The 25,262-nt window shown below is 36.6% G+C and overlaps 2 protein-coding genes across 4 annotated transcripts in view; one reads left to right on the forward strand and one right to left on the reverse strand.

Annotated features, from left to right (window-relative positions):
• LOC121422311 (casein kinase I-like) overlaps positions 1 to 12,966 on the forward strand; it is a 64,700-nt gene extending 51,734 nt beyond the window's left edge. Inside the window, exons 7-10 of one of the 3 annotated variants that reach the window (XM_041617265.1) lie at positions 42 to 190; positions 2,261 to 2,447; positions 4,218 to 4,441; positions 5,388 to 5,457. In XM_041617265.1, the coding sequence (XP_041473199.1) occupies positions 42 to 190; positions 2,261 to 2,447; positions 4,218 to 4,441 (560 nt within the window). In that variant the 3' untranslated portion in view covers positions 5,388 to 5,457. Of the gene's footprint in view, positions 1 to 41; positions 191 to 2,260; positions 2,448 to 3,500; positions 3,510 to 4,217; positions 4,442 to 5,387 lie in introns of all 3 variants that reach the window. The other 2 variants (XM_041617263.1, XM_041617264.1) reach the window with 2 other exon arrangements.
• Positions 12,967 to 17,427: 4,461 nt separating this feature from the next.
• Positions 17,428 to 23,156, reverse strand: LOC121422740 (protein BUD31 homolog). Its single transcript, XM_041617918.1, has 4 exons — positions 22,986 to 23,156; positions 20,891 to 21,013; positions 20,033 to 20,199; positions 17,428 to 17,540 (listed from the first exon to the last, which is right to left on the reverse strand). The coding sequence occupies exons 1-4, from the start codon at positions 23,077 to 23,079 to the stop codon at positions 17,490 to 17,492; spliced, it is 435 nt and encodes a 144-aa protein (XP_041473852.1). The 5' UTR covers positions 23,080 to 23,156; the 3' UTR covers positions 17,428 to 17,489.
• Positions 23,157 to 25,262: the final 2,106 nt, after the last annotated feature.

The following is a 25,262-nucleotide window of genomic DNA, read 5'->3' on the forward strand; positions in this document are numbered from 1 at the left end:
CTCCTATTCAAACTGTGTGTCAAATTTGCTTCTTCCTACAGCCGAATTTGCAACATATTTAAACCACACAAGAAATCTTCGATTCGACGAGAAGCCAGACTACTCATTTCTCAGACAGTTGTTCCGCAATCTTTTCCACCGATTAGGCTACACATACGATTATGTATTTGACTGGAACATGCTCAAATTTGTAAGTATTCTTTTCTTTCTTCATCTTTGATAGTACGATTTCATTTCTTTTAGTCTCTAATTTTCCACAACAGCAAGATAGTACATGTGAGGGTGATGTATAATTTCTTATCGGAGGTCAAATTTATTGGAATACAGACAATTGAATTTTTCTTGATGGAAACGTAAACCAAGACTTTCAAGATTATTATAAAATGAATAAAGAAACATTACATGAGAGAGACAGATGATTTTGCCCTCATGGCCGCCAATATTGCTCCTAACTTTTGCAAAATGGAATCTTTTGGTGCAGCTTTCTACTTGATGGTTGCTACAAGATCTGCCACAAACATTATTTAAGAACATTTATGAAATCAATATTCTTCATACAGCAGAGGAATGTGATTTACTGTGATAGCATTGTTTAGCCCCAAAAGTAGCCCTAAAATTGAAAAGAAAGGCTAAATGCTGGCAATTTAAAAAAAGGGTTACATTTTTTTTTAATTTGAGCATGCTGTAGACTCCTTCGAGGACAAGTGTGATTTTTTTTTCCGAGATTGAGCAAGGTGTTCATTTTTTATGGCTCCTTTGAATTTACCATACTTTTATTCCTTTTAGATTTAGAGGCCAAATAGAATTCACTTTTATTAGTTGTAATCCCTACGTTATCCATTCCCGATACTACGTAAAAATCAGCCATTATGGGACTTGGCTCCACATCAGATTAGATGGCTTCTTTCAGTATAATGATTTTATTAGTGCTCAAGATCTTCTGTGATAAGATTGCGATCTTGTCTTCTTTTTACAGAGTAGGCAAAGGTTAAGTGTTTGGCATTCAGATTTTATGTTATACTTTTAAAATCATCTGATATACTATATCAGATGATTTTAAAAGTGTAGCATAAAATCACCAAGGGATACTACAATCTATGTTTTGAGCTAGATATTTAAAGTCATATGATATTACAAGATGTTACTTCTCAAAAGATAAAAATTATGAAATTTCATTTTGTACAAACTTGCGTGTACTGAACTTCTTTTTAGTAAGTGCATTGAAACGGCAATCCTATAAAAAGTAGCTATGTTTATTATGATGATTATAAAGAAATGTACCTGAGAAGGGAGGTAAACCACATTGAAGAATTACTCAAAATAAAAATGGCATTTAGTCATTTATTACAAGATAGTGTTGTTACAAAAATCCCAAGACATGTTTAAACGACAAGTCCACCCAAACAAAAAGTTGATTGGATTAAAAAGAGAAAAATCCAACAAACATAACACTGAAAAGTTCATCAAAATCGGACATAAAATAAGAAAGTTATGACATTTTAAAGTTTTGCTTTATTTTACAAAAAACAGTTATATGCAAAATCTGGTTGGTATGCAAATGAGGAGACTGATGAGGTCATCCACTCACTATTTCCTTTGCATTATATGAAATATTCTAATTTTCTCTCCATTGCCGTGGTTAGTCCACTGTTTTGAATTAATAACAGTGTAAAACAGCGTAGTTAACCATAGCAGCAGGTGTCAATTTGGCGCATTGTGACAAAAGTGCGCATCAGCATTGGACTTGTTTTAATATATGCGGTAAGTAAGCATAATTCATACATGAACTCTGCATAAGCCTTGGGTTCAACCAATTTTAAAGTTAGAGTTTTAGGTCCGTATTCTGAAGTCAGGTTTAGATTAAACTCAGGTTTAAAGTTGTGGTTTAAGTATGGACAGCCAATTGCTACATAATCACTAACAGTAGAGATATCATACTTTCGTCTCATTCGGCTCTCAAATCATTCATAATGTGCAGGAAGTATAAATAGATGATTGTCTTCACCATCGATGAATCAGGAAAGAGCACAGTAAACATAAGAAACATACTTCTTAATAAAAATGTTGATACTTTTGGCTTCTCATACTTATACAACAACTTTAAACCTTAGTTTAAGTTAAACCCGACTTCAGAATACGGGCCTTAGAGGTTTAAAAACCACTTTTTTGGAATACATTATTTCTAGATAGATGGCGCTGTATGGATGTATATTATTATTATCAAAACTTGATTTATTTTCTCATGTTTATTTGTTTATAGAGCAATGTACCAGAGAGGGGAGGTAAACCGCACCCCCAGAAAGAGGCAGAGAGGAGAGATAGAGAGGAACATGAAAGACACCACCATCCCAGGAGCTCAACAACGAGGGCGCTAGCAGGTACTGCCGCCACGGTCCGGCTAAGAAACCAGGAGCCCGCTGCAGTCGTCAACCCTGTGGCAGTCGGAGGTAATTTGGTTTGATTTGATTTTTGCTTTCTTGAGCCTCTTTCATACTTTTATTCAACTGCCTCAGCAAGGAACTCGGTATTACTGTAGCGTACATGTACACTAGTAGGTTGAGTCTGATCAGGGGCCATAATGGCAAATACCATGGTAACAAGGCTCAGCAGCCAATCATCAAGTTTACCATGGTAGTTGCTATGGCATAATGGCAAAGTTACAACAGTTGCAAGTCCTATATGAAACGGGCCCCTGTATTAAACATTTCACATAGGGGAAAGAAATTTGGAAATGGGCGTTAATTTTTTTCTACCTCAAAGTGTTTTGAAAAAAAAATCCCTTTTATGTTGCAAGAGAGACTCCTTAAAATGCCTTTGGACTTTGTATGAAATGAACCTGGGTGAGAAGTAGCACCTGTACCAATTTAAAAAAAAAGAGTTTATAGTCCTTAAAATTGGCAACAAATTAGAAATTAGTATTTCTTTTAAATTGAATTGGCTATCCCACCAATTTGTTTGGCTTCATTCTTGCTGGTGATAGGTGTGAGACATTGCACTTTATTCCAACAGCGATAGAGTGATTCTGTTGCCAATTGAAAGATGTGTCAAGTAAGCAATCCTACACTGAAAGGGTAAATCTGTCTTTTCTTATTTTGTTTTGCATGCAGCTTCTTTCTTTATGCCTGTGCCCTGCAGGGGAAAAGGTATTACTACCACATGAAATAATGCACAAAATTGCTGCAAGAATTTTTGGGGCAGTTGATGATTTCATTTGAATGAGGCTTTAGAATGAGAGAGTCAAGGTGTATATTTCAATGATGTTCATATTAAATGTCCGATAAGTATTACAGTGCTATTGTCAAGGCTCTTTGTCTATTATGACTCTTTGCCACACAGATTCCATAAAGTTAAACAAAACAATGATTATGATATGCGTCATGGTTTTTAGTTTTTAATCATTAATCATGAATTGATCATTGGGGTAGCTAATCGTGATGTATGATGGCTGTAGGGCTCATTCGAGTTATTTATATTTTACAATATTTTATTGTTTTCTGTAGGTTTCCATGGTGAGTGAGTATTTCACACATATTTTGTTTGATGCAAAAAAAAAACTAAAACAAATTTCTGCTTTTAGGCTGGAACATGAAATCTATTGAGAATTTTAAAAATTATAAGCTTAACTAAATTACCGATCAGTAATAGGAAAGTGGGATATGTTAGTTGCCATATTTTTTTTCTCAAAATTTTGCGTTTGAAATGCTTCAATTTTGCTTTACTTCTGCAGCTACATGCTTCTAACACATTGCACAACAATAATTGACTGATTTTAAATTTTCATGAAAGGACTCATTCACGGAATGTTGTCAATTGGAAAGGGATTTCCCCCTTCAAGTTCCTGAAAAGTGACATCATTAACATTTTCCTTTCATGTGTCTGTTGTATGCTTGTGTATCATGCATCTATTCATTACAGTTCTAATTACCACCATGACTATTATGGTTATTGTTTCACAGCTTAACTTGCTCACACATCTTTTCTTTTTCTTTCCCTTTGTCATCCATCATCACCACAATCTCCCATCTCTTCGATTCAATTCTCAAAATGCCCCACCCTCTTTCATTTGCTCACCACACCATCTTCTAAATTCTTTTACTTTCCTCTGGAAATCATTGATGTGTTATGTATATAAATGACCCTTTCCCCTTCAATTCCCATCATCAACAACCAAACAATGAAATTCTGACCACCCCCCCCCCAAAAAAAAAACACAAAAGAATCGAGCCTGGGGCGAGCGGTGCCATCGGTTGGGTCCTCCAAAACCGGCCGCAGTGCCCGAAACAAAACGGGCCTCATGGGGGATGCAATAGTGGGCGGTGGCCCATCCACCTCTATCTCGGGGGGCGGGGCCACACCCGTGACCAGGGGGCCGGCTAGGCCCTCTGTTCCACTAGGTATACAGCCCGGCCAACCACCTCGGCGAAGCACACAAGCCAGATAGGTAGGCAGGCAGGTGGCATGCTCTGGTGATTTGCCGTCAGTGTTGCTTTCTCCCTCTCTTGTCGTAGGGTATGGTAGAGCTAAAACCAAAAGTTCCTTGACAGTAGTTGTTCTGTTAGTGTTGGGGCATGGTTATTACTCTATTGTTGATTGCATTTGAAGTTATTTCTGTTTTTTTTTTCAATTTGTAGCAATTGGGTTAGAAGTGCCAGTAGCAAGCCTTTGTCTTTGCATGATATTTTAGTGAAATGTAGAAGATGTTGCCCTTTTTCTTTTTAAATTCCTTCAGTTTGCTGCCTTTAGAGTTGTTGGGATAGTCTGTTATTGTTGTTCCGTGAGGAAGCTGTAGTAGCATAATAACTGTGCTTGTGGAGAGGAGTCATTCTGTCAGTTCTATAGATCTTGTCATTGTTCATTTCAAATATTCCTTTAAAACATGTTTTTCTTCTGACTCATAACTAATCAATAATTTCATCTTTTCTATATCATCTTTTCTGTTATATTTTCACTATTGATTTTTTAAAACACATTTCAAATTCATTACATGCATGTTGAAAACAAATTTCCAGATGAGCCTGATAAGAAAGTATAGCCTGTAGAATAACTTTGCTATTGACAATTTTTTTATTTTAATGCTTTCATTTTTTTGTTGTTGACTACTCTCGTGCTATTTTTTCACTTTATTCCTTACTATTTTTGAATATTTTGCTTGGCATTTTTCAGTTTTAACATCTGTCACCAAAATGGGGATGAAATCTCTCTTTTTGTATATATCACAAAATCTCTCTCCTGTATGTCATATTGGTGATGGACAAGCGTCACTTTTCTTTGTGATGATGTTTCAGATACTTCAATTTCTTAACCCTTCCCTGCTATTGGTAGTATAAACGTACATGTACCAGTTGGCATGTAGTTGATCGTTGTACTTTCTCTTTCTCTCGTTCTAGCCACATCTCCCCGTCCAGTTTCGCGAGCTGAGCAGCAGCGCTCCAACAACCGGCGCCTGGTGCGAGGTCTGGCCACAGGACCCACCAGCGCGGACCAGGTCCAACGTGGAGACTACGGCCGGCTGGCGACTCCTTACTCTGCTTTCAACGGTGCCACCAGTACTGGCATGAAATCGGCCGACGAGGGCGCTGCAAGAACGTCGTCGTCACGTTACATACGCAAGTGAAAAAGGACACGATGCTGTACATACATGTTTTAAAATGAAAACACAAAGATATTTTAAAGAAAAGATAGAGAGAAGACGAGAGCGTTGGCCACCCGCAAGAGGTGTGGTGATGACGGGATGTGCTCAACATCGTCATCAGGGAGATGGGCCAACCGTCCGGATCCAAGGCCGCCAATGACTTGTTGCAATAGAGTTGCCTGAGCCAGATTGGATCCTCCGCGTCCCGCTGAACATGCAGCATGAATGCTCGCCACAGAGAGACTGCGTCAGACAGAAATGGCACGTCATGTTCTATATTCAGCGGGCTCCTTGAACGTGGGATACACTTCACATTTCTTATATGATTTGAGTTTTTGTATATTTTCACACCCAAGTTTTTTTTAGGATGACATTAAGAGTGATGCAAGACGGACTGAAATCAGATTGCCTGTGGATTGTATGCCTTGACAACGATTGACAAGTTCTGAAACATGGTATCAACCAATTTGGTTTGGAGTATAACTGCAGTTTTTATGGTACTTTTTAACTGGGGGGCTTTAAGTATGCCCAACGAAAGATAATTCATGAACTGACCTGCCTCGTTGAGTAACCGTTTAAAAATGCTTTTGTTCTTTTTTAGGAAACCCCTAGTTATGACCACCATAAGTTACAGTGCTCTAAAGATAGACATGATTTAGAGCTGACCTTATCCATGCAGGCTGTTCCAGTTCTGATATATTAGTGCAAATGCTAATGCCAGTGATAGCATGGCAGTCAAGATTGCCCATAGTAGGGATAGGTAATAGTATTCCTTTCTCTCATTCATTACAAGTGTGAATAATATAGTTATGCTGGATTCTGCTAGATATACATCCTACACAGTATTTACTGACTGCACCAATTGTCCAGACTGACATTTGGTGTAAAATGGACTACTGCATGACAATGGTTGCCAATTTAATGATCACACATGATAATGATTATTAAGATACATGTAAATCATCGAATAATATTAAATATGAAAATTAGATAGAGAATATTCTGTTTATCATTACAAAGCGTTGTTCAGAAAAAAATGTCTCAACCAGGTCTGTGGCTAGTATGCTGCCCAACTTTGGCAAAAGGAAGCAAGTGACACATCAGTCAAATTTGAGTTATTGTTGTTTTTTTGAAACACCCTTTGTATGTTGCACTTTTAGGCAGAATTTGGGGAAGAAATGATCGTTCTATGGAAAGATATTGAAGGAAATATGCTGTTAAATTGCATTGACGCCTATGTAAATGACAAACGCACATTGCTCATTTACAACAAATGATACTTTTGTAACTTGCTTCCCTTTGCCAAAGTACGGCAGTATAGTAAATTTGCCATCCAAGGGTACATGTACCTGCGATGGTGACAATGGCAAAGAGCCAATCAAAATCAAGGATTCCATAGAAGTTACCATTTTATGGCAAAGTTACCGTTATAGTAACTGAAAGGCACTGTGCCCAGAACTGTGGCAGTCTATTTATGAGAGGCTTCATCTCACTATAATGTTGCTTGAGAGAAAAGGGTTTTAGAGAATAGGAAGATCAATGCACAAGAACATATATTTCTACCTAGTTCGGGTGGTCTTGATTATGTTTGCCTGCCATTGAAGAGTCTGGGTCTAATCTGTGAGTCATGTGTGAATTCCAGGTTAGAGATGAGTGCCAAGAAAGTGGTTTTTGGCACAGTATCAGCTGGAATGGTAGACCAAGATGTAATGTTTTTAAGCACCATCAAACTCCCACGCTTCTCCAGTTAAATGAAGTCTTGGTGTGCTTTTTAATATGAGAGGCTACGAGAAATCAATTTCTTGCATGGGTCTTTGATTTGGTTTTCCTTTTTAATTTGCTTACTTATTCAATCTTGCAATTCAACATGCATACATATGTAACTTTCATCAGCATATGGCATTAACAAGTTATCCAAAGTCCTATGTTTTATGGCATTCTGGGATTGTTTGTTTTATCAATTAACAATGTAATTAGAGTTTAGACATTCCAGCTTATGTGAATTGGTTAAAAGCATTGCATAGATGCAACTCATCCGACACGGCTGTTCATGTGATTATTGGAAAATTAAGATCCCTGCTATATTCATTTCTTTCTTACCCTCCGTATTGACATTTGGCACAGGTGAAGATATGAGAAATAAGAGTGTATTGCGAATCTGTATCATTTTCTCTTTAAAGCAGGGATGGTATTATGTGTCAGCAACTCTTTAAATGTGATGTACATTTCACTGTATAATGGTTGCTATCTGTAATGCACTATCGAGATGGTGGCCTGCACAGCACGACTATATGAAATATTCATTATCAAACCACTATTTCTGATGATTATCATACATCTATGTCCACAATCATTTGTTAAGCTGTGAAAGTGTCGTAGTCGTGAGCTAAATAAGCTACGGCACTTTGATTTTCCTTTTTAATATAATAATGTATAGCTCTAAGACATGTTATAGATATGCACCGGATATTACTGGAACAATGTAGTTTATTGATTGTGATTTGATGTGACAATATGCATTGGCCATTCCCGTAAGTTATCGCACACAAGAGGCACGGCCTGCATGTCCTGTTGGATTTGGCGAAGCTTTTTTTTTATGTATAAGTAATGAAGTATATGTACATGCATTTTTCTTCATTGTATAATACATGTAAAAGTGGCTGGCCACCATATTTTCATTCAATTTTCTTGTCCTTAAAAGGAGCACCCAAAGTCTACTGTCAACTTTGAATATTGTCTTGTAGTTCAATGATACAGCACAAGTGTGCATTCATCATATTGCAATGCCCTTATCGCAATTTTTTTTGTATTATCGTAGATTTAACAAATGCATGCCTACGTATTTGATGTATCATTTGTGAAACATGGTTTCTGGACATGTTGTGTGGGTGTTTATTCTGATATAATTGATAAAATCTTGAGGTGGAATTTAGTGGCACTAGGTGCAACCCATTATCGAAAGGCAATTCACATTCATGCTGCATTAGTTTGCACATCGAAAAGCTTTTAGTTGTGAAATGACAACCCCGTAGAAATTCTGAAAAAATAATGCCGTCATCGAAAATTCAACCATACATTTTCATAGATATTAAAAATCAAATTGTCTGCTGTGAATTATCTCTGGTTGAAGCTGACAAGGTGCTGCTGTCATATATGATGAGTCAAATATGTACTAATAGGTTTGTAAATAAAAATCACGAAGGCTTCCACTCAAGCATGAAGCTGCAGCCACACCCACGAAACCAACACCAAATCGACCAATGATGCGTCATTAGGAATAACACGATAGGATCATTCGGTCCGGAACTGGTTTCGCTGGTGTGACGGTGGCGCGAGTGAGTGATGAGAGAAAGAGGGTGAGAGGGTCCCGATAGTATGACAGCTTTCACCAAATATTTCTGTCTTACACTTTCACATTTATGTAACTAAACAGGGGGTTGTTTCACAAATATAGTACGACTAAGGTCGTACTTAAATGCTGACACGTACATGAAATGCAACGTGCAATCTTATTGTATAATATGCAGAAGTGCACGTCCTCTTGGCATGATCTGACCAATGTCGTCATGCCTTTTATACCACGTGCAACTAGACATTTAAGTGTGACTCTAAGTCATGCTTAAATCTTTGTGAAACACCCCCTGATATTATAATCACTCTATCTTCAATTTGTATCTGCACGTCTCCAGGCAGATGGTCTAATTCTCAGACTCTGCAGATCATCTAATACCTACATGGCTAAACTTGTCAGTCTAATTCCCTAATTGACCTAATATTTTATCATTTTGCCTCACTTTGAAAAATATAATTTGGTTCATAATAGGTATTTCTATTTCAGAACATTACACATTTTTACAATAACAAAGGCAAAGTATTTGAGTACTGTCATGCATATTTGGGGGCGAATGTTCATTTTATTTCTTCTGGAATTGTTGCCCTTCTGCATTTTTTCGGAATATCAGCACCAATCTCCACTTTCACGCTTGCATTTTCGTAATATTGATGGCCGTCATTGTCAAATGTATTTTTATTAAGAATCTCAATGTATTTGAATTTGCCAGAATATGTTTGAATTTTCATTTTACTTTGGTCATTTGTTAATGATACTTCATATATATATATGATTGATCATTCAGTTGATACATTTACTATTGGGATGGCCCCCACAGATTTACAATTTTCCCTTTTAATTCTTTAATCGATATACTGTGCTTTTGGTACTTTGTGAGGAATGACCGGTATACATATTTATGTCAAATTTAATGAGATAGTTGGTGTTACTGCAAATCTCTGCCTGTTATCAGTAGATTCTGTGTGATTTGTGTGTCTCTTTTTTTTTAATCAGCTCTAGCATATGGTATGGTTTGCATGTTTTTTCCCCCAAAATGCTGAAGGTTTAGGATGGAGATATGAAATAGTATTATGAGAAGTAGTTCCTTTAAATTATTATTATTAGGTCAGAATTTTTTTTTATGTGTCTGCCATGAATTGAGACAACTTCAGTCAGCCTTGCATGCGATGTGTCCTGCATAAAAGCATTAACAAAACTTGATTTACTTGGGCTATGAAAAAAATGAAGAGAAGTCTTGTGATTTCTTAAAAAGGAAAGTTTTCTACGATGTGGGTACCAAATTAGGGACAGTGATTTCTAAAGCTGTTCTTGCCTGTTTCTGGAAACCTGTTATTTTATTTCAAACCTGGGTCCCGTTGCAGAAAGAGTTGCGTTTAAACGCAAGTCAAAAAATCAATCGCAAGTCCCATATGCGCACTGTTGATTGGTTGAAAATCAAGTTACGCTGATTTTTAGAGTTGCGATCGATTGCAACTCTTTCTGCAACGGGCCCCTAATCAAAAATGGAAATTCTGGTTCGTCGTAAAAAATGTGCAAAACAAAAACATGAATCTGTTTTGCAATGGTAAATTCAATGAATTTTCACATGAAACCTAAAGAACCAACACACATTTTCCATTTTGATTTACTGGTACATGCAATAATAATAATAATGATATGTCCATTTATATAGGGCAGTTACTATGTGCTTATACTTTGATACTTGGTATCATATTATTAGCCCGGCTGTTGCTGAGCCAGTACAGTATATTACCATAATTGGCGCTAAAAAGCTTTTAAGGAATAAATCCCTCCGGGTACCCATTCACCTCGCCCGGGTCGAGTGCAGCACAATGTGGATGAATTTCTTGACGAAGGAAAGTACGCCGTGGCTGGGATTCGAACCCACGACCCTCTGTTTCAAAGTTCAGAGACTAATCCACTGGGTCACAACACTCCACAATGTAAATGGAAATCAGTATCTCTACAAATGCTAGTTACTGAATGGAGAGTAATGCTTCAGCCACACCAATCATACCATCCCCATATTGACTAATGGTGTGTCATTGGTATTTAGTGTAATAGTTCTTTTTGGTTTGGGGTTGTGACTGAGGCATAAAGCTTATCGCCATCTGAACTCTGAATAAGAGATCATCTCTAATTCAAACACATGACAGGTTTGTAGTTAATAAAATTCCTTTCCTACCAATCTTTGATGTTAATGGGTAAGCTGACATTTGCCCTGCAAAATGCAGTTTCTACTCAGGGGAGCAATTCTCCATTCTCTATAGCAATGAGGTACGGTACTCTACTCGGCATGGGTGACTTCAAGTCATGTGTCGTGTTGAATGCTGTAGTTGATGTTGGGTTCAAGCAGACATTAGCCATAGCACCAGACATGAAGAAATGCTGGGCCCGATTTCATAAAAGCTAAAAATTGATTGTCAAGCCGATTTCTGCGATTAATGGCATTGGTTATTGTGTATGATCAATTGTTAAAATCAGCCCTGCGATTATCTAAAGCCTTGTTCAGGTACGATGTGATGAAGCTCACCATAAATATTTGTTCTGCTATGGCAGGGGAAGGCAATGCCCCACTTTGCGAATAAATGTGCATTAGCCTCGGAAGAACGGGAATGTGCATCATTGCTTATTGCAGGTTAAGGTGTGAAAATGTCTTCATCATTCTTGGAAAGTTGATAATTTTGTTTCTTTCGAAAAGTTACATTTATATTGCTTCTATTTGGGGAGTTTAACGTGAACTACCCAGTTATTGGATTTTTTTTTTTTTTTGGGGGGGGTGGGGCCTCTAGGTATTGCTGCTCATGTGGTAGAAAGCTTAAATGGTTATCTGTTTGAAGTTAAAGTGAATGAATACTGCATGCCTGCATAGATGAGACTGATAACTTATTAGATAATCAATATTCTATTATTTGACTTGTATCTTTACATGTTAGCCATCAAATCTATCCAATTTCAGTGGCATTTATTTCCAGATCTAGTTTGATTTGTAGTGATTTTTGTGTGTTTTTGTCAGTTTCTTTTTTTTTTCTCTCTCTAGATATTTAATCAGGATGTTGACTGAAATTTGATGATAGGGTTTTTAAATTTTTTTTGAAGATATTTAAAAGTGAGAGAATGTTTTTGTACTTCCACTACACCATCACTACCACCATGTCATTATCATCATCACCGCCATACTCGAAGATAATACAATGATAATACACTATTGTGTACATTTTATATTTTATATGGTATTACATTGTACTCTACTTGGTTAGGCTTATCTTTCTCGAGTACATAAACCTTAACCCATTCAATACCAGACAGTCCTTAAACCTGTAAATGCATCTAGTTAGAATATTATCTGGTATTTAATGAGTTAAGCATGATCATTTATAGGAAAATTTGCTAGGATACGAAAGAGAAAGGTAATCCTGATTAATTCATTTCATTCATATGTACATTTCTATTTCATGAAAAAAAAATAAATGGAAGTATTTGTTGTGCGAGGACAGATGTTATCAAGTTCCACTATATATTTGTGCTCCTGTAAGTTTATTGCAAAGTGCATGTACAGAATCACATCCCCCAAAGAAGTTAGAATGTCGTTCTCGTATGTCTGTCTGGATATGATTTAAATTGATAGAATTAATATATTCCTGTGGTAAAACATTTTTTAAACTCATATTTGGGAGGAAAGAAGACAGATTTATAATGAATTCAATCAAGGAGTAAGGATAACTTTCCTTATTCTTTTATAAGTATCAATTTTTTTCCTTGTACCAATGAATGGATGTTATTATATAATATATGCATATTGTTGCACAATAATTGTTTTATATCATAACTGTTCCATGAATTGTAAAATGTTTGTAGATGTTGTTAAGTAGTCCTCTTTCCTCTTTCTATGTGTATATGAAATTTAGTCAATGTGAGAACATACTTATGTAGATGAACTTTCTCAGAAAGGATTAAAATTTAAAAAAAGCTGTACAATAAACCATGTTTTACCTTGTTGCTTCTCTTCCTGTCCTTTATATTTGATTTGATTCTATGGTTAGGAAAATGTATTTTAATGAAAATTGTGAATGGAGAGCTGGGTAATTCTATAAAATGTTAATACATTTTTTTTATGTCAGACCCCAGCCATGAGAATGTGTGAGCATTACAACCATACATGTGGACTAGAAAACAGGGACACAGAGACCTGCCAACCTTCTACAACCCCCAAAAAAGTATTCTTAGAAGTTCAAAGAAAGCATTTTTGACAAAAAGAGTATTTTTTAAAATTTATCTCAATGTAACAACCGCCAGCCTGTTGTGAGATCTGTGAAAAAACATGAAATGACTCTACTCGATAATTCACCATTTAAAAACATGTGCTCGTAGGCAAGAATAGACTTGTTCTTTTCATGCAACAAGTTACTGGCCCGAGAGTGATTTTTACCGGTCTGGGACTGTCGGACCTGTGCTAATGTCGCGCTTTGTATAATACATACTCTATGATCGGAAATAAGAAAAAAAGTAAATCGTGCAACAAAGGTATTGGCGTATTCATAGCGAAAAAGAACATGCCCTAAAAAGGGAATGGTTGGCATGTCTGGACACCATCATCACCACTGCCACCATTACTGCAGCATCATCATCATCATCAATCGCCTTTACCCCTTCCCTCCGCTTTGCCTGATACAGTGCAACAACCCAACCTTCCTACTCCCCTTCCTCTTGCCTCTTCCATGTTGTCTTTGGCCATCTCCACCCACCTCAAATGCGAAAGCCCTTCTTGAAACATCCCTCCTTGGCACGTGCCCATACTAACCTACCCCATTCACTTTCGCCGACCAGTCCACTGTTTCTTCCAAACCCTACATCTGCATTAAGTCTTCAGTCTCCTTCTTATCGATCAAATTTACACCACACATCGCCCTCACCATTGCTCTCTCTGTCCTCAAAACCCCCACCTCATTTTCGCTTAGGCACCATCGGTAGTATTCTGATAATTGTCGCTAGGCTTAACCCTAGTGATGATCCACAGCATTTATATTGCGCTGTATTTCTGTTAAAAATACATTCACAGGTGCAGGCTAGTTTAAGCTAATTGTTACACATCTGCTGAAGTGAGTTTTGAGAGATGATCTGAAGAGTTCAATATCAATTTCACAGGAGTGAAGAAGGGAGTTCCAGAGGCGTGTAGCAATCGATGAAAATGCACGGCCTCCATATCCCTTTAGGAGTGAAATTTTAAACCAGTTCTATGGAATGCCAGCTTCATTATATTTCTTCCATATTCATGGCAATTATAATGTGACCATTAATGCATTAAAATACATTATATCTTTGGGTTCTTTCCACTTCATGACTCGATTAATTTTTTATCACTTTCTGCAACAGGATAATTTTTAATTGGTGAATAAGTTTTTAATTTTTTTTAATAGTTTTTATTGGGTTTTCATGACTTTGTGTAACAAATCACATATAAACATTACAAATAATTTGAAAATAAAAAAGCAGCATACACATTATTAGTTTACATTGGAAAAAAGTACAGCTTAACATATAATAAGTGATAAACATGTAGTAAAAGCAGTCACTTTGTCTCTTCTACATTGGTGAATAAGTTGATAACTGGCACTCCTTAAAAGTGTGGTCTAATTTAGCACATGTTTAACTAAACCATGGCTATAGCATCAGAATGTCTCACTTCCATACAACATTACCAATCTCACACAACTCTAATACACCATTCCTTTCATCTAGAAGTCATCTTGAAATGTATCATGCTGCATACTTCATACACTATATATTTTATGGAATTACAGCTGCGTAATACATTAAGGGACAAGTCCACCCCAACAAAAAGTTGATTTGAATAAAAGAAAAGTCCAACAAGCATAACACTGTAAATTTCATCAAAATCTGATAGAAAGTTATGACATTTTAGAGTTTTGCTTGATTTCACAGAACAGTTAGATGCACATCCTGGTCAGTACGCTAATGAGGAGACCGATGATGTCATCCACTCACTATATCTTTCATATTTCATTATATGAAATATTTTAATTGTCTCCTCATTGTCAAGTGAGACAATGATTAATTCCTCCCTGAACATGTGGAATTAGCATTATTCAATATATGCTTTAGTCAAGTTGGTCCTTATTGTCCAATCTGTAGAAAATGAAATGTATAATTCAAACAATAAAAAACAAAAGAAATAGTGAGGGTCATCATTGTACGTCTCATTTGCATGTCAATGAGTAGTGCATAACACTATTTTGTGAAATATAGCATACCGTTAACTTTAAAATGCTATCACTTTCTTATTTTACATCTGATTTTGATGAACAAACGAAATAAAATTTTCAGCACTATGCTAGTTTGACTTTTCTCTATTATTCAAATAAACTTTTTTTCTGGGGGTGGACTTGACCTTTAACATACTGCCACTGCTGTGGATATTCACTAGAAGGTGGTGAGACAATGCCTAAAATCATGATAAGGACAGGAGGTTGTAAAAATTCATACTGCTTTATTCACAAAATTATTTACATATACACTGACATGTGACCATGACAGAAGTTCATTTGAGATTCAAACATAAAAAGAGAAGAGAATGTTGGTGTATTACTTGGGGAATCCTCTATGCCCATCTACCTTACAAAAAGAAAAATGTTCTTGGGTAATCTCAATGTCTCAATAAGAGACATGCAAATGTGAATAAACAGTGCTATTGCAGTATGAACACAACTCTGCAGAAAGATTGATTTTGACCTTTGAATCTTCCTGAGGCTGTACACCGTCAAGATATTGCGTTATGCATAGTCACCAATGAAAAAGAAAAGGTATAATTATCAATCACCATAAATTTACTTGTCTTTGTAATTGGGAAATGATGGAAATGGCCAAACATCTTTGATAATGATAATAAGTCTCAAGGCCTGGTCACACCGCCCGAGCGTTGTTGGAGCGGTCGTGGAGCGGAGAGAAAAATCATCACCGCTCGCTACCGTTCACCATTTTTGATTTCGATTGTTTTTATTTTGTTTTCGATTTTTTCCCCAATTTTGTGAGCGAAATTCAACCTCTCCCTACTGCTCCAACAACACTCGGGCGGTGTGACCAGGGGAGCGTTTCATCAATATTTTCGTCCGACAAGTTGTCAGATCTGACAACTTTCCTGGATTCTGATTGGTTGAGAAGCACTGTTACTATAGTAACTGTCGGATAAAACAGGACTTGTCGGATAAAACGTCTGACAAGTCCTTTCATGAAACGCTCCCCATGCCTTTAAGTCGCATTCAAGACATCCAAATAGACTGATTTAAGGACCTAATGAATCCTCATTAAAATGCAGCAAATTAATGATACAAACATGTATCGGAAATCTACCAATGTCACTATGTCATGCCTCTTGGAATCACAGAAACCTCTTCAATTTGAGGGGAAATTACTTAAAATGTTATTAATGATTATCATCTATATATAGAGTGCTTTAGCAATACCTTATAAGTGTGTATTTTGGTCTGCATCAATGGCCCATTCAATATCAGAGTGAATCCCTAAAAGGACCAAAATCCAACAAATATCTAAAAGGCTCCTGTACAAAATTTGCTATTGAATATGAGACTGCATTCAATAGTCTAGTGCGCATGCATGAAATATACAACGCACATAACATTGAAAGATATGCACAGCATAGAGCACGATCACACTCAATGACGTCATAATGAATAAATGTAAGTCACATATCAATGACAAAACTGATCTTATTATGTTATGATGCCAAAATTAAGGGACATGACTTGTTCAATCAAATTTATCCCTCTTTTTTCCTGGGGGGGGGGGATAGATGATATGAATATTGGATGGCTTTATTTCATGAAATACCAGAAATATTTCACTAGTTATGGCCAATATTCCACTCATCTGCGATTTGTGGAATATTTGCCCAAACTCTTGGAATATTTCTGGTACTCCATTCTGAACCATCCAATATAATATAAATATTCTGCATATTCTGAATGTGATTCACAAAGAGTTAGCCCTTATTCAACTGGGGCACTATTGGGATTAACTCTCTGTGAAACACCCCCAGTATGAAAAATTGCTTCCACTTGACCCATTCTTAGAATTATAGATGGTTAATGATGGCAGACTTTAATTGAACTTACAAAAGCAGGAACTAAGCCAACGCCAATGTACGACAGCACACCAGACGGTGGCCTGTACTGTTTCCGGAAGAAGAATTAAACAGGAGAAAAGATGATATCCACAGTAAAACCAGCTGCCTGTAACACAAAGTTTGACAATTAACTGTATGCTTGATTTTTACGATTAATGTAGATAATGTAGTCAATGCAATCGATCGTAAAAAAAAAATGTCCCACGCTAATTGGCAATCTCTGTGTATTACTGGCATCAGATCATGCCCCTCTCTCTCTTTTGGTTGCGATGCTGTTTGGAATCCGTTTTACCTCCTCCTCCATAGTCCATACCACTCTGTTTGATTGCACCTCTGTCGTAGTATCAACCTGAACATCCTCTGCATCCACAGTGTACACATTCTACTATCCTACCCTGTGGTTACGAGAGAAAAGTAAAGAATGTTAAGCGCCATGAGCATCTTTATATGATGGATACCGGCACATCACAAATGTTCATCATCGTCGCCCTCATCACCACCACCACCACCATCATCATCATCACTATTATCATCATCATTATACCAAGGGTTTATAACCACTTATGGGTTGTTGCAAGAAATTTTGATCACAAGTCAATTTTAGGTCCCAATAGCAATTGAAAGTCATGCATGTCATTGGAAATTTGCGATTATACATGGTCTGCTTCTTGCATCAACAAATATAAATTCAGATGTGTTAGTTAAAATTGATCTATCACTTGCAAATTTGCATAAACAAATTGCAATTGATTGCAAATATTTCTTTTCAGAAAGTCTCATTAATTAATTTGGTCTACTCTGCACTTGGTCTACTAAGTAATATCCACTTAGTCTAATTCCACTTTGACAATACAAATCATTTTGCACTTTGTCAAATGACAACATGATTCATGAACATTTTAAACAGTAGGAAATTTGACAGACAAAATGGGTATGTCCTGACTGGAAATTTTGACCAAAATGTTAGTAGATAGTAGACAGACTATTCTGGTCTGAAATAATGCTCGGTGTTAGGCAATAATTTGACTTTTGGGAGGTCAACTTTATGCAGTCTACTGTATTTTCAAAATACCCTAGTTAATCAGTTCACACTGGGTGGGTGTTTAATAAAGGTGTTTGCAAGTTAAAAGGAATTTAAGAACGACTGGTGATCCTTTCTTACGTGCAAAACCCTCGCCAATGAATGTATTGGTGTATACCATTTACCACATGAAAGGATTGCCAGCCGTTCTTAAAAGTCGCTCTTAACTTATGAACAGCTTTATGAAACAGCACCCTGCACTTTTTTTTAGAGAGAATATAGAAAGAACAAGAGATCAATATAGATCTTGCTTTTAAATATCGTCACTCATTGGTTTGATTGGCTTCCTGTTGGGAGCTAGTGTCCTCATTTGCTAAAGCTCCTGTGCCAAACAGGCTGGTCCCTTTAATTGTTGGTAAATGGAGCAGCAAAGCAGAAGGGGACAAGGCCCAATCAGAAAGTAGCTAAGAATTCTGGTGAGTGATGCAAGATGGTATGCACTAGCAAACGGTTGTAACTCGTCCATTGTGTAATTTCAAGTTTAATAATCACAAGGCTTCTTTTGATGGCTTGTGCTCTCTTTAAATCCACATCATTTGTATCATCATCCAACAGCCCAGTATATACGACATGATCCAATATGACATGATTTTTTAAAATATATTGAATTTTGCACTAAATATGAAACCTCAAAGGAGTATGATTATTTTACTTGAAGATCGGCACAAATACTAAATCTTAATTTAGCTTTGCAGCAAGCTTTGTGGTCAGAGCAAAATTTTAACTGGCTTCAAGTTGCAGTGGATGATGTCATTATGATTTAGAACTGAAGTTGCTTCCATTCCTACAGGGAGACTTGAAATATACTGGAATTCGGATTTCAATATTCATACCACTATTCAGAAGTTTGATTAATATTTTATTGGTTGGAATGTTTATATCAAATGCTTCTACAATTTCTTTGAAAATTGGATCACAATGGATCAATAAGTGTCTGCTGGGCTTCATAACAAGTGGAATGCCTCTGGCCGTCTCACCTGCATCACACAATTCAACATAGCAGCAGTGCTGACTTTGAAAACTACTATAACTCGCACAAGATGTTCAGTGATACTTGGTTACTCTTATTTCCACGTTTTATGAACTAGACCAATACACTTACAGAGATAGGATGGTAATTCAACAAATACCCCCAATGTTGCCAAAATCCATTGACCTCACATGACCTTTGACCTTGATCATGTGACCTGAAACTTGCACAGGATATTCAGTGATACTTGATTACTCTTATGTCCAAGTTTCAAAAGTCAGATCAATAAACTTGCGAAGTTATGATGGTAATTCAACAGATACCCCCATTATGGCCAAAGTTCATTGACCTTTGACCTTGGTCATGTGACCTAAAATGCGCACAGGATGTTCAGTGATACTTGATTACTCTTATGTCCAAGTTTTATGAACTAGACCAACATACTTTCAAAGTTATGATGGTATTTCAACAAATACCCCCAATTCGGCCAAAGTTTATTGACCCTAAATGACCTTTGACCTTGATCATGTGACCTGAAACTTGCACAGGATGTTGAGTGATACTTAATTACTATTATGTCCAAGTTTCATGAATCAGATCCAAAAACTTTTAAAGTTTTGATTGTAATTCAATAGATTCCACCAAATCGGCCAAAGTTCATTGACCCCAAGTGACCTTTGACCTTGGTCATGTGACGTGAAACTCATGCAGGATGTTTGGTGATACTTGATTAACCTTATGTCCAAGTTTAATGATCTAGGTCCATATATTTCCTAAGTTATGATGACATTTCAAAAACTTAACCTCAGGTTAAGATTTTTATATTGCTTAATTACCTCCTCCAGCTTGTTCTTGGGTACTCGACATATACAGTTGGTTCCAAAGTTAGTATCCCTGGCCTGGATGCAGCGCAGACAGCAAAGATTCTCGTACCCCTGCTTCTTCCATTTAGCGATCAGATTTTTATCGGCATAGCCCTCCTTGATGCAGAATTCATACAAGTCTTAACAAGATTAAAAGATAAAAAACATTTGTAAAATCCATGCCAAAACAAACTCTTTGAATATCACGTGGGAGTTTTATGAAGCTGTTTGACTTTATAAGAATGACTGGTGAACCTTTCTTATGTGCTAAATAATCACCAATGAACATTTAATGAATATCATCCACCACAAGAAAGGATCACCTGTCATTCTTAATGTCACTCTTAACTTACGAATAGCTTTATGAAAAGGCCCCACAGGTCGGTGTTTCATAAAGCTGTTCAGAAAGTTACGTACGACTTTATGCATAACTGGAACATGTTCTTTTAAGGTGCTAACACAGCTACATAGGGATCTACTATGTAGCACAAAAAGGGACCTCTAGTCATATGCAAAATCAATGGTAACTTACAAACACCTATATGAAACATCCATCAGGGGGGTAAATTAATTCAAGGCCATCAAAGGCCATGACCTTGAATGCCTCTCCCATTGGCCTTAGATATATTTTGTGCCATTTTTCCATTTAAGCTGTAATACAGGAATACGACCTGTGGAAAAGTGGCCATGTCCCATAAAAACTTGTAGCAATGCTAAATTTAAAATGATCCTATATGTACTCTTTGAATTTGCAAATATATTTAAATATATGAATTCAAAGACCTGAAATTTATTCTTTATTTCATTGACCGCTTGATCTTTGTATCTTACCTCTACTAATAGCTTTTCTTCTGTAGAACAGATCATATATGTATCTTGATTTCTGATGATGAATCTTGAATATCGGCCAGAGTGCTTCGACCTTACGCTTGCCTTCGTGTGGTTCAGTCTCAGCTGTACAGTAAAAGACATAGAAACATATTCTTAAAATAATCATCAATAAACTACAGTCTGAAAATTAATTCTAGATCTGTTAGGTGTGGACAAAGATACTACAAGGGGAAGATCGGACAGTAAATGTATAGACTGCGTAATGAAACGCTCGGGATGAGCGCCTAAATGACCTTTTTTACCTTTGCGTATCACGAGATTGTTGTGTACAAAACATATGAGAGAAATTGTGAAGGGTTGAAGGAATAGACGATTTTTACATTTCAAAATTTTATATTCAATATTTTCCCCCTTAAATTTGAGATGAATATATTTTCAGAGGTTTCTTGATAATAAAACATGGAATTATTTCCATGCCCACCATGAGCCCTCTCCAAACTTCCCTCTCTCATTTTCCCCATGTCTTACACATAGTCGCGTGCTGATATGCGAAGGCTTACTTACTCAACGCTGTTGGGAGCCCTTCCCCATAAGCATTTATTGAGGGTTTAAAAAATTGTTGAAGTGTCTGGTCTTCCCCTTGTAGTATCTTTGGTATGGATTCGAAAACACCACGATCGCAAGAATGAGTGGCCAATAGACATGTCGATACTTGGAAATGCAAATGTTTTTTAATCGGCAGGAAATTTTCAAAGTGTGAAGAAATAGGTACAGGTTTCAAATCAGTTTTTTCTTATTATACTAAAAATGCTGATTTTTTTTCAAATAAAGTCAGCAGTATAAAGAGTCGGATGCATTATCTATAAAAATCAATTCAAATAATCTATTTCTAAAAATAATCTTCTCTGACTCTTCATTTGAACAAAAATCAACATCTTAAAACTTTTTAATTTGAAAAGAAAAAATTTCTTTTGAAATGAAATTTCAATGTTTTTGACAACATCGCAAATGTGATAGTCCGCTAAAATCAGCTCATGTACAGCTGACGGAGTAAACAAGTGCCGGCAGTGGTGAGTGAGTTCCCATCTTCTTCAAATGTAAGTCTTTTTTAAAACTTGATTATTCGAAAAATAATTTTTTTAAATAAACTTGATTCACAAAATATATTTTCAGCCATTTACACATTTTAGGGCTGGATTCATGATAGGAAACATGGAAAATAGGGGAGTAAATGGTGTCGTCACTCATTCAATGAACAAGGTTAGACCTATATGATATAGGTCTAAGTTCTAACCTTGTCTGTGTGTTGTTAGACCTCAGTATACGCACACGAGTCATGAATGAAATTCAATGGGGCGCAATCCCTGGCTCCGCATCGTTAAAAATCAATCTCAAGGAGCCTCCTGGTTAAATATATTTTCGTTTGTTTTACATCCATTTTCTGTAAAAATCAATTTATTTATTTTGTACTACATTTTTGTCAGCCCACTTTTTACGAAACACAAGATCAAACTCAAAGTTCAAAGTAGACAGCTGGCAGCCGTCTGTTTCGAGGAGTTTTTTAACATTTTTTTTAAATTTCTCGACCTCGTACACAGACGGCTCGCTATCGTGCAGCCACCATTAGGGGACTTGCAATGCAAAATCCCCCCGTCGGGGCTCTTCAATTTTTGTCTTTAATGAATAAAAATTTTGAAAATTAACGCGACCAAAATGCAAATTTATATTCCCTCTTGGCATTAATTGCCCAAAAACGGAGAAAAATGAAGTTAAAAGGAACAAAAACAGTGACTTACCTCGGCTGTCGCGCAAATTCACTTCCCCGTTTTATCCGATCTTAGGTACATAAACATATGGCCATTGAGTCCCCTGTACAGATCGCGCTAGAACTTCGGTCTCTGTATTTGGTGAGTGAAGCCAACGGAGTTCAGCTGAACAACCAACAAAACAGAGACCGAAGCTTTTGGTCTAAGTTCACAGACAAAGTAGACTAAGCATTACGGTACGCAATATTTAATATGTGGGACAACGATGTCTCCTCGTCCATTCAACTTCTCACTTCTCGTAAATTCAATTCGTACTTTTACGATATTACCTTCTCGCATTTTCTGATCTAATTCATCAAGGGTAGGTTCGATTAGTTCCCATCCTTCTGGAGTCCTTTTCCGACTTCTCCGAACCTTTGGCATGATGAAATTTGGGGTGAAATATCACCTTAGCTTTTCACAGGCAGGTTGTTGCAATGGAGCACGCTGAAAACAATAATAAAGATGTCGACGCCATCTATGGGCAAATAGAAGAAATTTTCAGGAAGGGAGATGGAGGGAGGTACCACAGATCCGGGGGGGGGCACTTCAGAATACGTGGTCCTGTTTCACAAGTGCTCTTTTATCCTACAATCAAATTGATGAAAATGATAGACACATTCTCGGTTTCCTCTTTTTTAAATAAAAACATTACGGTACAACTATTGTAACTTTGACATTGTGGCAACTATTGGTTACAGAAACACAAGGAGCCCGAATTAAGGTCCTGTTTCACAAGTGCTCTTTTATTCTACAATCAAATTGATGAAAATGATAGACACATTCTCGGTTTCCTCTTTTTTTTAATAAAAAAATTACAACTATTGTAACTTTGACATTGTGGCAACTATTGGTTACAGAAACACGAGAGCTAGCCCGAAGGAAAAGGAAAAGAAGAAGAAGCTCGAAGAAGAAGAATGATAAGAAAGAGGAAATAAATAGGGACACACAAGAAATAGAGAGAAAGAAGGTAAAATACATGTGGAAAGGAAACTCCGTTTACTTATTTCAAAAAGACACGTGGTGAGACTCGATGGAAATATAATTGGGAGAAGAAAGTGAAAAAAGATTCTTCAAATTTATTAATATCTGATCGCCAATATCATGAAAATTGCAAATTGCGAATGATTAAATATTATAGGCCAGGCCTTATGTAATTTGAACAGAAAAACTAATTTACTATAACAGTAAAATCACACAAAAAACCCTGATAATTTCTGCAAAATTATTGTACTATAAATATTCAACGCATTGCATTGTTCCTGTGGGGAAAAGAAATCTCATCATGTCCTCATGAATACGTATTGAGCAAGCTGATGATATCATATCGCATTCATTTTTAAATTCAAATTTTGTCCCTCTAGAATGAAAAAAATGAGAAAAAATGGGATTGACAAGTGATAACTGGCATTAGATATTTATTGCTGCAACTTCATTTACAAGAGCGACATGTAATACACTCATGATTGAAAAATAATGAACAATTATGACTTCATGCGATGTTTAACATAAGAAAAAGGAAAATAGGAATATGACATGATCATCAGCGCACATGTGCGTGCAAAATAATATAGATGCATGCATTTCACAAAATATTGCCAAAAATTAAACCCAGTAACTCATTTTGTTATCATTTTGTTCTAACCATTATAAGTGCGCAGATTATATTACCAAAAACACAAGCCAATTTTTCACGAATGAGCTGTCAACGTTTACACTCTAGACCCCCCCCCCTTCTGCTCCGCCTTCTTAACCCTATCCGACCTCGGCTGAATGTACGACCAGACGACATGCGCTAGAAGGAGCTCCAGAGAGTTCGTTACCCTGGCAACGCTTACTAACATTCTTCGTTTGCCTCGCGGTATGACAGTATCGCTGCAACGTGTATGATTGGGAGTATTATCACACATCGTTTTATTTCTTGATTTACTCAGAAGATGAATATAGTTAACCTAGAGCTGAAATGTGATTCCAGCTGAAATGTATATAAGTTCAAGTTGACAAAAAATAAATAATTACCCCCCTCGATTCTTTTCATTTATGATACACTTGAATAAAATGCAGTGACTTGCAGTATTTTCCAATTTCATTTCCCTTAGAAATATAGGACATCAATGGTCAACATGCACAGGGCGCGGGGGTAGTCGAAATTGTTTGAAAGAAATATCTGCCCATTGTTTATGAACTGAAAACAAGCTTTTATTAATTGCTGTGCACATCGTTTACTATTTCCTCTCTTAATTTATTTGATTTCTGTCTATTTATATCCCCCCATGCATTTTTTCAAAGCCCTCAAAATTTGCGGGCGTTCGCAAACCTTTTGGTTCAAACTCACTGTGACAGTAATAATTCTTTCACCGACTCTCGAAAGTCTATCGCGTTACGAAAATCATTGTAGAATATTGTAACTAACTCGAAAGAAACTTGCAACACTTTAATGACGAATTGTTCATACTTTGACCTTCGATTTGGATCAATACCAGTAACATTACATGTATTAATCTTATATATGCATCGACCCCTTCCAGCCTTCTCGAGCGAGATATATTATTGACGTTCTGTTTTCT

The sequence above is a fragment of the Lytechinus variegatus genome, chromosome 10 (assembly GCF_018143015.1).
Source record: "Lytechinus variegatus isolate NC3 chromosome 10, Lvar_3.0, whole genome shotgun sequence".
Classification (NCBI taxonomy): Eukaryota; Metazoa; Echinodermata; class Echinoidea; order Temnopleuroida; family Toxopneustidae; genus Lytechinus; species Lytechinus variegatus.